The 17,357-nt window shown below is 43.9% G+C and overlaps 1 protein-coding gene across 1 annotated transcript in view; it reads right to left on the bottom strand.

Moving 5' to 3' along the window:
• Positions 1-17,357, bottom strand: part of SNTG2 (syntrophin gamma 2) — a 349,806-nt gene that overhangs the window by 69,629 nt on the left and 262,820 nt on the right. The window contains exon 12 of the mRNA XM_083178467.1: positions 10,268-10,384. Coding sequence (XP_083034593.1) covers positions 10,268-10,384 — 117 coding nt within the window. The remainder of the gene's footprint in view (positions 1-10,267; positions 10,385-17,357) is intronic.

Here is a 17,357-nt window from a genome sequence, read left to right as displayed (position 1 = left end):
CTCCTGCTTCGAGGAGACAGGTATAGATGTAACCTCCTGATACCACTTGGATTGGGGAAAATCCTTCCCGGTACCACCACCAGGTCTGCGTAATTCGCAATACTGGAGAAAGTGGCCTGATTCCCCACAATACAGACATAGGTTAAAGTTTTTACGCCGTCGCCGCTCTTCTGGTGTGAGCCTTGGCCTTAGAAAACTTCTATGTCCCTTCTGAATCTCCTGATCTGAAGTTTGACTGACTACCCCCTTAGCCAGGGTCTCCCTAGGAGCTGGTTGAGCCCCAAAAACCTCAGACAGATCCAGGAAAATTTGGGTTAACAGATCTTGCAATTGCAGAAATGACTGCTGCAGACCCTTAACCCGCTCAGGTTTTAATTCTGTAAAGGCCGTATTTAAGGCCATCAAGGAAGCTTGCAAGGCCTGCATGATAAGTACAGCAATGAAACAAACAGACAAGACCAACTGGGCAAGCTAAATAAAGCAAAACCCTGTAACGGGCAAAATGCGGGAAGAAAAAAAATCTTAATATGGACTAATCTATAAGTCCTGCAACCAATCAAAAACACCCAAATCACCTTGAAACAAAATTTTATATATGCATGTATACCTATGACTACTGTGAACACATGCATATATCGGTATGGCCAGTGATAATGTTACGGACTTGGGGGTTACCCACCGTGGAAATCCGGAGACAGTACGTGAGGATGCAGGAGGCAGGGAGCTGGAGATCAGGCGTGAGCCCGTAGCCGGGACCGCTGGTTAGAACGGCCACAGCGAAACCCTACACTGACTCTGTTGAGTCCCCCGGGCAGATGTAATACCCCTGCGGTAGTGCTAGGCTTCGCCTGTAGCCGCCGCGTTCGAAGGAGCCGGTTAAGCCTGCTCTGACCCCGATGCAGCCAGGTGTTATGTGGTGACAAGGGGTGAGCGATCGCCAGGGGGTATCTCAAAAGGCAGATCTAACTAACGGGCCTACCTGAAAAAACCCCTGACTAACCGGCACCAGGCCAAGGACGGGACAGCGCGACCGAGTCGCAAACACCAGAACAAAGCAACAATAGGGTGCCACCAAACCAAACACACGCCAACATAAAAATAGTACTCTTAAAGTGACGGTACCCCAAAACAGACGTAAACCCACAGTTGTGGGCCTCTCCGAACCACGGAGAGCAGAACCAGGATAATACTGATTATAACTAAGGAGGAAAGGCCGCTTGCCCGTAGGAATAAAGAATATGGAACCAGGCTCCACTGGAGCACTTACGTGACCGGCCCAAGACTGGACACTGACCGCAGCAATCGGGCGGCTGGATAACGGCTGGACTACGGCTGCACAGTGACCGCAGTGAGACGGCAGCTGGACAATGGCTGCACCACGGCTGGAGGTCCCTGGACTAGGACAGCAAGGGGACAATGATATTTGATCCAGACTGCAGCAGGATAGGACACTTGACTGGACCCAGACGACACAGGACAAGACTGTAAACAGGACCCAGACTGAAGTGAGAAGGACTCCGACAGAATCCAGACTGAATGGAACAGGAGCAGGACCTAGGACCAGAGAGCAGTATATCTGCAGCTACCAGCACAGAGAAACAACAAGCTATCACTGGCAGAGATCCCCAGGAGAGCATGGCTTATAAAGGCCTCAGGTGATTGAAACAGCTGGTGAATCTCCAGGCTGCTCCTGATTAACGAGCTAATACCTCACAGCCTGTGAATCATAGCTCAAAGAACACAGGGCTGTAATGGCAACAGACCTACCACTGGAGGTCACCAGTGAGTCAAAAGCCAAACAGAAACAAAACAGATTGAACCATAAAACCTGGCTCCTGACAGTTGTGTACTGAATACTATCCCTCATTCTGGTTGGCTTGCAAAGCAGCATTAGTTTTCTGCTTTTTGAACCTGGTGGCGCCGCCTGCCATGCAGCCGAATGCCCACCCTCGCTAAAAATGTCATTTTTCCCTACAGCCCTGCAAATGGATGTTTTGCATAAACATCCATTCGCTGCCTTGTATGGGTGCCTGCAATCATTCATTGGTCACCGACTCACATCACCATGGAAGCCATGTAGCTTCCCCCTGTTCTCATGAGGACAGCATTTTTGCCTACTGCATGCCCCCCCCCCCCCCCAGCTGCGAGCGCTACTCAAGTCTCAGACGGCACCCGCAGTGAAGACCTACACATGTGCATAAGTGATTATGTGCATGCACAGTCAGTAAACATTGGTCCCCGTTCTGAATTTGAAACTTAACCAACTGATCAGAATGAGGGCCATTGTTCACAATTCAATGCTTTCTATAAAATGCTTATGTTCTGTGCAATTCGGTATATAAATATATAGATTTAAGAGTGTAAATATAATTCTGTTGTATAATGAGTTTGTACTACTGTCTTTCAAAGGGTTATTTCCCCCTTTAAGTTAAAGGGACAAAATTAAATGTAAAAAAATAAAGTATTTATGCCCCAGCCTTTCAAAATTTGAATCCAGTGGGATAATGTAATATGGGGTGGTCTGTGTATCATGTAATATGGGGTGGTCTGTGTATCATGTAATATGGGGTATGTGTATCATGTAATATGGGGGTCTGTCTATCATGTAAAATGGGGGGACTGTGTATCATGTAATATGGGGGGCTGTGTATCATGTAATATGGGGGGACTGTGTATCATGTAATATGGGGGTCTGTGTATCATGTAATATGGGGGACTGTGTATCATGTAATATAGGGGGACTGTGTATCATGTAATATGGGGGTCTGGGTACTTGTTTCCTATCTGGGCGCCCGCTAAGTTAATTGCGCACCATGCTATTCTCCGTATAAAAATCGGATCGCATTGCATCGGATACCACAAATACACATACACGATATTGAACGATGCGATGCGATGCGATGTGATCCGATTCGATTTCCCATAGGAAACAATGTTAAATGGATCAATTTACCCAAATCAGCATAGGGAAGAATGGTAAATGGGCCAGAAACCCCCAAAAAAACCACAGAGCAGTGGAATGTCCCCACAAAAGTAGTTGACCCCACCCCGCCATCAACGTGAACCCGAAGCGTGGCGAGCGCAGCGAGCCCGCGAGGGGCGGCGGTTCGTGTCCTCCGACCTTTTCATGCCCTACTATCCACTAGGGCGTGGAGTGAGAATAGAATAGTGTGGCGAGCGCAGCGAGCCACCGAGCCCGAAGCGTGGGGAGCGCAGCGAGCCCCGCGAGGGGACGCAGGTACCTTCACAGGTAAACGCGTCCCTTCGCGGGCTTCCCAGGTGTCTGCGTCTCCATGGACACCTGGGAAGCCCGCGAAGGGACGCGTTTACCTGTGAAGGTATCCGCGTCCCCCCATGGACACCTGGGAAGCCCGTGAAGGGACGCGTTTACCTGTGAAGGTATCCGCGTCCCCTCGCGGGGCTCGCTGCGCCCGCCACGCTTCGGGCTCGGTGGCTCGCTGCGCTCGCCACACTATTCTATTCTCACTCCACGCCCTAGTGGATAGTAGGGCATGAAAAGGTCGGAGGACGCGTACCGCCGCCCCTCGCGGGCTCGCTGCGCTCGCCACGCTTTGGGTTCACGTTGATGGCGGGGTGGCGTCAACTACTTTTGGGGGGACATTTCAATGTTCAGGGGTGTTTTTGGCCCATTTACTATTGTTCCTATGATAATTTGGCTAAATTGAGCCATTTCACATTGTTTCCTATGGGAAATCGAATCGGATCGCATCGTATACCATCGTACATCATCGAGTACCGAATCAGATGCGATGCGATCCGATTTCATTACGGTGCCATACGTAGAAAACCTGGGCGCCCAGATAGGAAACAAGTACCGGGGTCTGTGTATCATGTAATATGGGGGTCTGTGTATCATGTAATATGGGGGGCTGTGTATCATGTAATATGGGGTCTGTGTATCATGTAATATAGGGGACTGTGTATCATGTAATATGGGGGGACTGTGTATCATATAATATGGGGGTCTATGTATCATGCAATATGGGGGGACTGTGTATCATGTAATATGGGGGCTGTGTATCATGTAATATGGGGGAGGGGGCATTCCGGTTCACTCGGAGTGAACCGAATTCAGCCCCTGCCCAGATGGTTGAGGTTTGCACATGCGCATAAAATGTGCGCATGCCTCAACGGCATGGCACATTTTACTAGCACCTTAAATCTTCCTGAAACTAGTTTTCAAAAGTAGGTAAGTATGCCCCCCGGTGGTCTAGGTTACTTGGTTCTGCTCCTCAGAATCATGGCTCCCAGACTTGGGTCTCTCTGCAGTGCAGGGGATACTTGTACTCATCCCATGTAATCCTTTTCCTGGCGTATGCAGGTCTTACTGGTGCCTGGAGAGCTTTGCATATCACAGTTTGCTGTTATCACTGATTGATTGCATTTTATGGATCAGCAGTTGAATATTTATTTAAAATTCAATTTATATCTGTTACTACCCCAAAATAAACAGCAAATGCAACAGCCAGGGGTGCTGACAGCTCTACCATGCCCTGGTAAAATGAGGGACCATGGCCAATGTGAGCTGCTTGGTCACACCCCTGTAAAAAAAAAAACTTGGTGGGCAGTGGGTGGCATCACACAGCCCCATCACATACCCAGCTCTCTGCATTGGGCAGTAGAAGAGGGTAGTGTGCCCTGGTCCCCTCCATCAGATCTAGGAACTGGTAAAAAGTACTCGCTCCACCCTCCTCTTGGTACCACTGCCAACAGCTGCATAATATATTTATATTATAGGTAGAAGTTATTTCCATTTAAAACTGCCATACATAGCATTGCATCAGTGCATGTACTGTATGTGCTTTTTTTGTATAAATCATGGTTAATAATCTTTATTCTGCCAATTCCTGACACCATATCTTACAGCTATTGTGATACTGGTATATTGATTTGTCTGGAAAGAATAATTAATATGATTGAATGTAGAAGTCTTTTTATACAGTACCCAGCCAGCCAACTCCCCACGATGTTACTAATACTCTTATACTGTACACAATATGGGTCCCGCACCAGAAGCCCAGTGATTAGGACCATAGACTGCATCAGACAGGAAACACACCGGTACGTTGTCACATTGAATGACACATACTTAACGACTGTCCCAATACTTTCAGCTTAAGTGCAAATGTTCTGTTTATTAAAAATAAATACAAAATGTACTTTTGTACAAAGACGGAAATAGTCATTGCCTGCTTAAAATCCTGCCATCGCCGGTATTACGAAAACAAGTCATATAGTGACAGTTGATAGAATTTCTGCTTTTACAAGAAAAGTTTGGAATTTACAAACTTCCTAACTCTTTCCCCATTGTACAAATAGCAAGTTTCAAAACACTATGGTACCAAGTCACCGAAACACATTTCCAAAAATATCTTGGACTAAGAGGTACGTGTCAGTTACTTAGACTTGACATTTTTATTTACCAAGTCTACAAATCAAAATGGATTGTGTCATAGTAATTTCTACAACTGACAGTTACGCTGTAAGTGTCCCCAAGAGGTTTAAAGTCTGCTCTAAATATTGCAGTTTCCCATTTTGTAGAATGCCTCAGACTTTTGTTTGAGAGAAGCTTATTATAAACACAAACATATATGAAGACGTTGCCTCGGCTTTCTCTGCCTCCGTAGCCCCTGTTTATAATCTGTCAGTGACTGATGACAACAGGGAAAGAACCCCTGCTACTATGATTTGTTTTTCCGTGTCACCTCTAAAGCAAGTCTACATCAGTAGAGAGTTGAACACCCACAGATTTTATTTTGTTAAATTGTACATCCCCTTCTACAATTTATATTAAATACATCACTTTATCTTTATCGTTGTTTCAAGACAATAATCTATATAGTCTGGAAGTGTTTTGAGTTTTAATTTTTGATTTCGACTGTCCTTTGGATATTATTTTTTATTTATTGTGCTACACACAGGACCCATATACCTGCACAAAGGGCCTAATTCATATTTGTATGCAGATGCATACTCAGTTGCCTGTACTTGTGTAATATCTGGGCGCCCGAGTTTTTGATTGTATGCTTAACTTAAGGCATACAATCAGATGCGATGCGACGTGATTTTTCGGGAAAATCGCATCGCATCACATGCAACCAAATCGCATGTGATGCAATGCGATCAACGAGATTTTCCATTGGATTCAATGTTAAATGGTCCCTGTTCATTTCCCCACTATCCAAGTGGGCAAGGAGTTGATTTTATATAGCATGGTGAGCGCAGCGAGCCACCAAGCCTGAAGCATGGCGAGCGGACGTGGATTACCTAACATGTATTCCGCGTCCGCTCTCCACGCTTCAGGCTCGGTGGCTCGCCACGCTATATAAAACCAACTCCATGCCCACTTGGATAGTGGGGGTATGAACAGGGACCAGTTAGCTTTGAATTCACAGAAAAATCGCGTGGATTGCATCGCATGCGATTTGGTTGCATGCAATGCGATTTGATTTTTTCCGACCCGATCAAAAAATTGGGCGCCCAGATATTACACAAGTACCCAGTTGCTTTTATTGGGTCAGTGAATTCCTAATTATTGCTTGCGAATGAAAGAGGATATATTCCTACTGGAGCCATCTCAAAGACCTCTGCAATTGTGTACACATACACCGCGCCAACAAAATAACAAGGAACATTGAGTACTGGGGTTTAACTCCCCCAACCGGTCTTTTCCTATCGATCATTCTGCCTACTGAAATAATGACATGGCTAAAGAGCATAGATAAAATCGTGTTTTTATTACAAGGCATTTAGAAGCCAAAAATGTTAAATAATCTTCAGGACATTTCCCGTTATAGGATAGCAAGTAGACAGTGGGTCAATTGGTTGCAATAATAAAAAAAATAATTAGAAATATTGGATATCATTTACCGCATCTGCTAATGCATATATATACAGCCTGGAGGTGGCACTTAAATAATGCTGAATTCCTAGGTGCACCATAAACCAAAGAAATGCTATGGAACCACTGGCTTAATGTGAATTATTATAGGTGGACTGGCCCACAGGGGTTCAGGGGAAAACCCCTCTGGGCCCCATTACTTGGGGTCCCACTTCCTCCTCTGGGGATCAGGTTCCAGACTGTACACTTGAATTATACAATGTGCATATGTTACATGTTACTGCACAGGACTCTGGTGTATTTTCTACAATGCATTGCTGTTATTAATCTGGTACAGGAACATTATATAATGTAAGGAGTCCTTACTAAGGACTACATTTATCAAGGAGCCCATTCCACTGTATAGGTTGGCTGCACCCCTTCTGGTGACTTGGGACACCGGGATACGGTCATTAGGTTTACAACAACTAGGTCGACAAGCATTGGAACGACACCCATAGGTCGGCATGCAGCAAGGTCGACATGGGTCAAAATCGACATTTGTCTAGGTCGACATGGGTCTAGGTCAACATTATATTATGCCGACACATAATAATAAATAATAAAGCATTAGGTCGACATGGGCTAGGTAGACAGTCAAAAGATCGACATGGGGTTTTTTACTGTTTTTTGAGCCAACATGTGCCGACAGGCGGTATTTCATGCCCTACCATCTACTAGGGCATGGTGGTAGAATAAAATAGTGTGCTGAGCGTAGCGAGGCACCGTGCCCAAAGCATCGTGAGCGATGCGAGGGGATGTGGTGCACTTCAAACTGTGTCCATGTCGACTGTGTCGACATGCGGTAAAAAACATTGAAAACCCCCATGTTGACCCTTTGTCATGTCGACATTGACCCATGTCGACCTTAACGCATGTCGACCTAGTGGTGTCGACCCAATGCTTGTCAACCTAGTTGTTGTAGACCAAACGATCCACACCCTGGGACACCCCTAAGTATGGGTCCCTACCACTGTATTTCCTCAGTGGGCTCTTTAATGCCCGTCTGACACTGGGTTTGCTAACAGAAAAAAACACATAGAAATCGCATAATGCAAATAACTGATAAAGCAGCTGAGAGGAATAATAATGGTAATCCATGCACAACTCTGCTAAATGAGATGCTTTGATTTGTATATTTTTGTTTCAGTATATCACTAGAAGAAACATAATAGTCCGGATGATGAATACATGTAATTATAATTCAATGTCTTCATGTACTGTTATAGGCAATATTTTAGTTAGTTTCACAATAGTTTCAGAGGTTAATTAAAAACTTTTCATTAATACAAATCTTCAATTATCTAAATTATTCCCTAAATTGAAATGCATTTTCTCTACCGTTTTCTCCAGGCTGCAGTTTCAATATTTAATCTGTGAATAAATTATAGCAAATCTGCACATCAACAGGAACATAGGATATTATTCAAAAAGGGGAACGATGTTTTGTGTATGCGCATGCTTAAAGACATTTCTGCGCTTGTTCAGACACTGGGTGTGTGTGGCCATGGCGAACAGGGTGTTCGTCTGACGCACACACTCAGGATTGCGGCTGTGGGGCGAGGGATGGGTGATTCCCCCAAGGGAATGGCCAGTGTTTCATGGGCATTCCAGAGAGAAAGCTGGGATTTCCCATGCAAAATAGTTTCAGAAAACTGTTTTTAACATGGACAAGAAGGAGACAGAATATGTGCCCACTTTGCAGGTTCATTGCTAAATTCGGAACCTGTAGAAGTTGGTAATTAGATTTAGACTATGTTCTGAGTAGATTGAACATGCACAATCCATGTCTCTTTCTTTGTGCTAGACATTAAAGAACTTGGAAGTACATTACCTAATTCCTTAATTATCTACAGAATAAGTTTTAAGTTCAGATATGGAGACTCTTTGAAAACAACCATCAGAATACATTTGAGGAGGAATCCAGACTTTAGCAATGGCCTACACAAGGTAGAAGGCACACACACTTCTGGATTGACACTAGTGGTTGCAGATGGAAATAGCTAGAGGACTATATTATGGTTATTCATTCAATCATGCAAAGATGGTCACAGTGAATGGGCTGATATAAACATTGGTTAAATTCTAATTCCACACTGATGGAATGCAGGCTTCCAGCAGAAAGATTACTACGAATACCTGTAATAATAATTTAATTTATATAGTGATCTTTCTCCAATATGACTCAAGGGGTGAGATTTAATAGGATGAGAGATTCAGAAAGTGAGAGATTTGGTAAGAAATCTCCAGTTTTTTTAAAGTGGCAATCATTTACACTGCAAAACCAGTTTGATTTTGAAGTGTAAATGATTGCCGCTTTAAAAAACCTGGAGATTTCTCACCAAATCTCTCACTTTCTGAAAATCTCATCCTATTAAAACTCACCCAAGGTGTTTAACTGTAATACAGTACAGAAACAATGAAGTACATAAAAGCTTTTCATAAACAATACTTAAGGGAATAATGGAAATGCTTGAGTAAACAGGAAAGTCTTGAGTCTGTTTTGATGGATTCTAGAGTGGTAGCTCAAACTGTGTGTGAAAGTAAGTTCCAGAGAGTCAGAGCCACATGGGTAAAAGCTCGACCCCAGATGAATTATGGGAGATTCTAGGTACTGCTAAAAGTCCTTAATCTACAGATTGAAATACTGTATGGAATCAGAAATTGCTTCAGGTACCTTGGGCCTTGGTCATGTAGGGCTTTGAAACTCAGTAAATTAATCTTGAAGATGATTCGCCATTTTATAGGCAGCCAGTGAAGGGAGTAGAAGATGGGAGTTATGTGGCTTTAACAGGACTAGTTGGGTAAAAGCCTGGCAGCTGTGTGTTGTACCAGCTGTAATCTGTGCTAGCTCACTGTCAGTACACATTGCAGAGTGAAGGTCACCTTGTACCAGCTGCAGTCTCTTTTAGGAAGCTAAGCTTTGTAACAAGAATTGTACCTGTAGGACCTATCTCTAGCCACAGGTTGTAAGTGGACAGCCAGTTTATTATGGGAGAAATTTGTATGGAATTAAAATACGGTGGAAATCTGTCAGGCTTAGGTGGTCACCAATTTTATGTAGTATACAAACAGAATTACTACAGGTATTTTTTTAGTTACAGTATATCAATATTTCAATTAGAAATGGCTCAATGGGAAATGGATACGTTGAAACGTTAAACGAATAAAATGGTACTGCATGAAAGTTTTCCCAAATTGTTATTGTCATGCAGTTTTATAGAGGAATTAGCCCCGTATCTAATGAGACTAGACTGTACATTTGCTTACAATTGAGATTGATTCGATAGAAACAGAAATTGCAATGTATTTCTTGTTTATGTAGACACAATATTATACTACAACAAATAAAACTGATCATCTTACTGGTGGTGTTTTGAAGATGTAGAAAGATGAACCCTTCAGTACCAGAAACTTGAATTTATAAATGTGTGATCCATCCGATCCTTGTACTTTTTCACTCACCCATCCCATGTGAAGGATCTGTACAGAGATAACGGGATAAAAACAATACACTATTTACAGTATAATGTAAAAAAAGGATAAGTCTCTAAAAAGTTTTTTAATACCAATTTCACAGAATTATCCCTAAATCATGGCTTTTACCTAGCATTGAGTGACTTTTTTTGTGCCGCTCCCAGTCTGACCCCCCCCCTTTCAAACAGAAAAGCAAATTACCCGGTCAAGCATTTCTACCAGGTAATTTGCTGATCAACACGGGTAATTGTTCTGTGTGAAAGGGTCAACCCGAGTCAAAATTCCTAGGTCTCCGACCATTGTAAAAATCATGGTCGAAGACCTGGGAATTTTGACCCGAGATGACCCTTTCACGCAAGAAAAGGACCAGCGTTGAGTGGCAAATTAGAAGGTATAAAATTTTGACCCAGTTATTTTATTAGAGATACATTTATTATACAGTACATTTAAAGAACAGGCTACAGTCCGTACTGCATGACCAACTCTTTCATGTATTTAACCCTGTGAGTGCCAATGTTGCTGTGAGCGATCCTCACAATATGCGCTAAAATTGCCAGCGTTGCTCACAGCGACTGTTCTTTAAGTATAATTAAATACAACTACAGCCAAGTCAATTAATTGAAGTTTAATTAAATATTGCATCCACAAAAAAAAAAAGAAACAGTTGCTGTGAGCGACGCTGGCATTTTTTACGGATATTTTGAGGATGTCTCACAGCAACATTGCCACTCATAGGCTTAATATTTGCTGGCCAATTTTCACAACTATCTTGAAAAATTCCTTTGGCATTCAAAGGGGTAAGAGTCTCCTAAAATACAAATCAAGCACATTCTGGTCCTATATAAAAGTAAAGTAGAGATATAGCAAACCTTCTAAAGAGGACGAATGGAGAAGTCGCTCACAGTAACCATTCAGTCTATAAACTAGAATTTATCTAATACAATCATAAAAAGGGATAGCTAGATACTATTTAATATGGGAAACACCTCCCCCGCACCCTCTTTTGATGTATTGATACATTTCCCACTGGGTTGGGTAGGTTATGTTGACAGTCATAGGGGGACATTTACTAAAGCTTCTAAAAATTAAAAGAGGTGATATTGCCCACAGCAACCAGATTCTATCATTTTCTATGATGTAATAGAGAAATAATAGACAGAATCCAGTTATGTCAATATGAAAACGTTGATATGGCCATATTAATCAACGTCGACCATGTCAGCATTCATCATGCAGACAATCAAAATGTTGTCAGGTTAGAATTACGGCATGTTCCTGGTGCCCTAGCACTGACTTACCTTTTCCTAGTGGCTACAGTGCCCTCTGTAGCATCTTTCAGGTCCCGGCAGTCATGTGACCACCACTCCTGGACTTGCCATCTGACACTCCGGTGTTGTGGGAAGTAATTTTTTGCTATCACTTACCATCCCTCTAGTGCCTAACCCCCCCCCCCCCCCATGGCATAACCCTAACCATACCCCACAGCCAAACTATTGATGCAGCATTACCATAATATTCTCAGAATGTTGACATTTGTCCTGTCAACATTCAGGGAGTGTCAAAGTGTTGCATGTTGACATATTAACAATTTTCACAACATAACATTTTTGTGTTGACAATATTTTTGACCTATTGAGTACAACCCTTCCCCCTAAATACCCAGTATGGCAGGCTCTCCATATGGGGATATCCACAAAATGTGCTCCACCTTGAGTGACGTCCCACCCCGTATTCGCCCATCTCTGGCTGAAATAAAAGTTAGTTTTCACTGACTTTATTTCAGAAAGAGAGAAAAATCTGATTTCTCTTCCCTGCAGCCGCATGTATGGGGATGTGTTCTCAGACACACCCCCTCGCATGTTACGGAGGTGATGTGGGTGGCACTGGCGGAAGGGGGGGGGGGTGTCAGACAGTGCTTTAATGCTCACTTGGCAGCAAATGTACACTGCCCAGCGAGAAGGTCTGAATCAGGCCCTTGGTTTCAACTATTAGCGTATAACACAAATAACTTACACATTCTATTTCAACTTAGAAAGGGAAAAAAGATGGTCACTATAAATGGATTAATGGAAATGCACTAAATATAGTTTCTGATTTATAGTAGACAATTCCCGAAAACAATGCTACACGGACCAAGGTTTGCAAATCTTAACCATCAAATTGTTTTTTTTTTTTTTGGTTTAAACCATGTGAAGCTTTCGTAAATCTGGCAAAATTCAATAAAAAATGCATTAGATGAAATGTAAGTGCTCGAAGTGCACAATTTATGTCTGGACTAATGCGGTGCGAATATCACAATTTGATTTGTGAAGATCTAGCAAATTTATTTAATCAAAGATAAACCGCAAGAATGTTTCAAGGCTTTTATCACTTCTTAAAAGCTTTCTGTCTTCTTGCATTGATAGACTCAAAAGTTATTTCAAACTGTTTCTTCTCTCCTAAATATTATTTCACAATTATAATATTAAAGAACCAAATGTACCATTGGGCATTGAAAATTTTTTTTTTTTTTTGACTTCACAGCTATTATTGTAGTTACCTATTTCATTTGTGATTAATATCAAACCTGTTTCTAAGTTGTCAGTTGCCTGAAGACATAGCTCCAAATGAGAGTAATTTTAAATTTAAACACATTTCACGTTTATGCCGTGATTTTGAATAAATACATTTATATCGTTGTACCTTCTACATTGTGTGATTGTCACTTCATTTATCATGTGAGCCTTATGTATTCGGTAGCAATGTATAAATCTAATAAGCTTGCAGGTGTTTTCATAGCACAGCATTCACTTAGCACTAACTGACAGATCCGTGAATATATGCAAATTACCGATGATATCAGCATTCACCCTCGCTCTGGCTACAAAACCAACTCAGAGCTTTAAAATGCATTGTGCCATTTTTTTTTAATTATACACCTCCATTTGTACTCTTTAATATATATATATATATATATATATATATATATATATATATATATATATATATATATATATATTTTTATGAATTTCAAATTGTGGTACAGGGATTTCCATTCTGACAAAAACATTGCTGTCAAAAAGATATCACATCCTCCTAAACCTCAGAGCTAAAGATGTGTTCTTATACATTTGGGGGTTATTCGTGTTGATTCGCATGGCTGCGAATACTCAGCCTTGCGAGTCCACCAAACCCCGCCCGGTGAATGCCAGGCCACCCAACCCCCTTACAGCATATGTTCCCACGCAAAGGCTACGAATGGATGTTTAACATAACCATCCGTTGGCATGCTGCAGAGGAACCTCCACATCATTCGATGGTCGGCGACCATCGAATGATGTGGAAGGCCTACGCATATGTAAGGTTGCTCTGAGGCAAAATATTTGTGCACCCTTGGGAGGTAATGGGGCTGCCCTTGGTGTGTGCCACGCCGCTGTCCTTGGTGTGTGCACCCAGTGATCCCACCATCAGTCGTCCTGTGAACATATTCTGGTTGCTAAGCTAAGCAACCAGAATACACCCCTTAGTCTCAATATGCCATGCAGCACGAGATGCCTGGCAGGAGTCAGCCACCAAATCCATAGAACTTGGTGCTAGTGGAGGGCATCAGTTAGCACCCTCCCCACATGAGAGGGGGGCATCCTCTGTGCATCCTAGAATGATTTCCTTCCCTCACACAAGCTGCAAATGGATCTTTATGTTAAACATCCATTCGTACATGTGCAGGGGAACCCGGTGTGCGAGACGGGAGCGGCGTTCGTGCAGGCGGCATTTAAAGCACACGCAAAGCTGCAAATTTCGTAGCTTTGCATCTAAACCAGAATGACCTCCTACGGTGCACAGAAGTATGAGTGTTGTATATCAAATGAATCAGCACAGTCTGCTGGAGTCTCACAGCTGCACCTCATTGTGAATATTATGCATTTTTATTTAAAAAAATACACTTAGAGGGATGTCCAATTTTCTGCTGTGAATTACGGTGAATTACTGCGGCTAATGGATTCCTCTGGTGCTTTGTATGCCAGCATCTATCAGGGATTTTACTTTGCATGCCAAAGAATCCCTGATAAGCCGCAGGAGACCCGTTTTTTGTCAGATAACACATGAAGTTGGGAAGTTATCATGTGTTATTGTTCAATAATTGGTCATTTACCACATGGTAAAAACAATCTGTAATTGGGTAGCTCGATAGTAATATTGGACTAAAAAGTGATTTTTTTTCCATGTGTGGTAAATTACAGCATGTACAGTAATAGGATATCCCCCAAATTCTCCAATGTTTATTATACAGTCTATACTACTGCTTCCAAATGTAAAATATTCCAAGGTTTCACAGATTTTGTGCTGGGAAATAGTTGGGCTCAATCTGTAAATTTTTTCCAAAAACAAAACAAATTGGTACTCTTTACCTAGAAGGGCGCCAACGATCAAAATCGTGGTCATCGCGGGTAAAAATCGCGGTGATCGCGGTCATCGCGGGCATCGCGGGTAAAATTGGATGGTCGCGATGCCCGCGATGACCGCGATCACCGCGATTTTCCCATAGGGAACAATGTTAAAAAAGCTGATTGACCGCGATTTCAGTGTTAAATGGCTCAATTGACCCGATTTGGCCATATTAACCCTGAATTAGGCCCAATTAACCCTTAAATGTCCCCCCCAATTTTTGACGCCACCCCACGATCCACGCCAACCTGAAGCGTGGCGAGCGTAGCGAGCCCGCGAGGGGCGGCGGTACGCGTCCTCCGACCTTTTCATGCCCTACTATCCACGTCGGCGTGGTGTGAGAATAGAATAGTGTGGCGAGCGCAGCGAGCCACCGAGCCCGAAGCGTGGCGAGCGCAGCGAGCCCCGCGAGGGGACGCGGATACCTTCACAGGTAGACGCGTCCCCTCGCGGGCTTCACAGGTGTCCGTGTCGCCACGGACACCTGTGAAGCCCGCGAGGGGACGCGTATAACTGTGAAGGTATCCGTGTCCCCTCGCGGGGCTCGCTGCGCTCGCCACGCTTCGGGCTCGGTGGCTCGCTGCGCTCGCCACACTATTCTATTCTCACACCACGCCGACGTGGATAGTAGGGCATGAAAAGGTCGGAGGACGCGTACCGCCGCCCCTCGCGGGCTCGCTGCGCTCGCCACGCTTCGGGTTGGCGTGGATCGTGGGGTGGCGTCAAAAATTGGGGGGGACATTTAAGGGTTAATGGGCTCTGTGGCCCATTTAACATTGATTCCTATGGCCAAATCGGGTGGATTGAGGCATTTAACACTAAAATCGGGTCCATCGCGGCTTTTAACATTGCTTCCTATGGGAAATCGGGAGCATCGCGTCGCGGGCATCGCGGGTACGTTTATGGCCGGCCGCGACGCGACCGACACGATTTTCATGTTTTACATTGATTTCAATGGGAAATCGCGGGCATCGCGTCGGTCGCGTCGCGGCCATACATAAATGTACCCGCGATGCCCGCGACGGGCGCCGTACTAAGTAAAGAGTACCAACAAATTTTACATATAAGTCTATTTCAGTTATTGCCCAATCTAATTTACTCTACTTTCATGTTTACTGTTTTATATCTTAACAAATATTTGCTTAAATGAATTATTCATTCATTGAATCTATATTGCCATAATCTAGTAACGGAAAAGAGTGCTTCTACAATCTCCACCCCATGGGCATAGGATGTAACAAAAGTTTGAGCAAGAAGCAGGAAGCTGAGTGTTACGGATGCCGCCTGGGCGCTGAATGTAACTACCGGAGGCTGGAAGCTGGAGATCAGGCATGAGTCTGTAACCGGGACTGCTGGTTAGGACGGCCATGGCGAACCCTACGCTAACTCTATTGAGCACCTCAGGCAGATGACAAACCCCTGCGAACACTAGGCTTCACTTGTGGCCGCCGCATTCGAAGGAGCGAGTTAGGCCTGCTCCAACCCCGATGCAGCTAGGTCTTATGGATGGACAAAGAGTTAGTGATCGTCAGAGGTGGTTTAAGAGGATACTCTAGCTAACGGGCCTAACTGAAAAATGCCCCTATCTGCCGGCACCTGGCCAATGACGGGAATGCGACCCAGTCGCAAGCACAAGAGACGGAGTATGGGGAATCTCCACACAAACAGGAGACAAGGCTAAGAGGCGAATCCCCAAAACAAAATCAGGACTGAACGGGGGAGGCCCTGCCTATTAAATGCATAGAAAGGGCAAGCAAAAGGAAACAAAGGTAAATAACTGGTAACTACCAGAGGGAGGAAATGGGCTTGGCCCACGGCAGGGCGCAATCCTGAACCCAAATAAACTAAACAATGAGCTGAACGGCCCACTAACCAAAAGAGCTTGGCAGCTCTCCAAAAGAACAAATGGAAAATAACCAGGCTCTACAGGAGCACTTAGGTGACCCACGGAAAGGAGGTAACAGTGGATCAGGGCCAGGCACGGAAACAGAGCCGCAATGGGATCCAGAAAGAGATGAAGGAACTGGGAGCTGAGCTGCAGAGGATATATCCTGAGATCCAAACAGGAGACCGGAACAAGGGACCAGGTAGCGTAGCTGAGAGTTGACAGAGAGTTCCCTGCACAGGAGGCAGGAACTAAACATAGGTAACAGGAAGCAATCACTGGCAGAGTATTGCAGGAGAGCCTGCCCTATAAAGGGCTCAAGTGATTAATTACACCTGGTGGAAATCCAGGCAGCTCCCAAGCTTTGTGCTTAACAAGCTAATTACCTCACAGCCTTGTGAATAATTGCTCACAGAATTTTGAGCTGATTTGGAATAGACCTGCCACTGGAGGCCACCAGTGAGTCAAATGCCAAACACAAACTGAACAGAAAACCAAAGCAGACTGAACCATAAATCCAGATTCCCAACACTGAGCACTGGATTTGCATAAATGCCAACACTCCCACTTTCTGCAGGATACTCCCATTTCAGTCATAAATCTCCTGCTGCCCTGCACTGACCTCCTAATCTCCTGGATTCTTCAGATTCAGTCAGGAGTGCCACGAAT

Source organism: Crinia signifera, chromosome 3 (assembly GCF_055691185.1).
Source record: "Crinia signifera chromosome 3, ASM5569118v1, whole genome shotgun sequence".
Lineage (NCBI taxonomy): Eukaryota > Metazoa > Chordata > Amphibia > Anura > Myobatrachidae > Crinia > Crinia signifera.
Note: the sequence above shows the minus strand (reverse complement) of the source record. Positions and strands in the feature narration are given on the sequence as shown.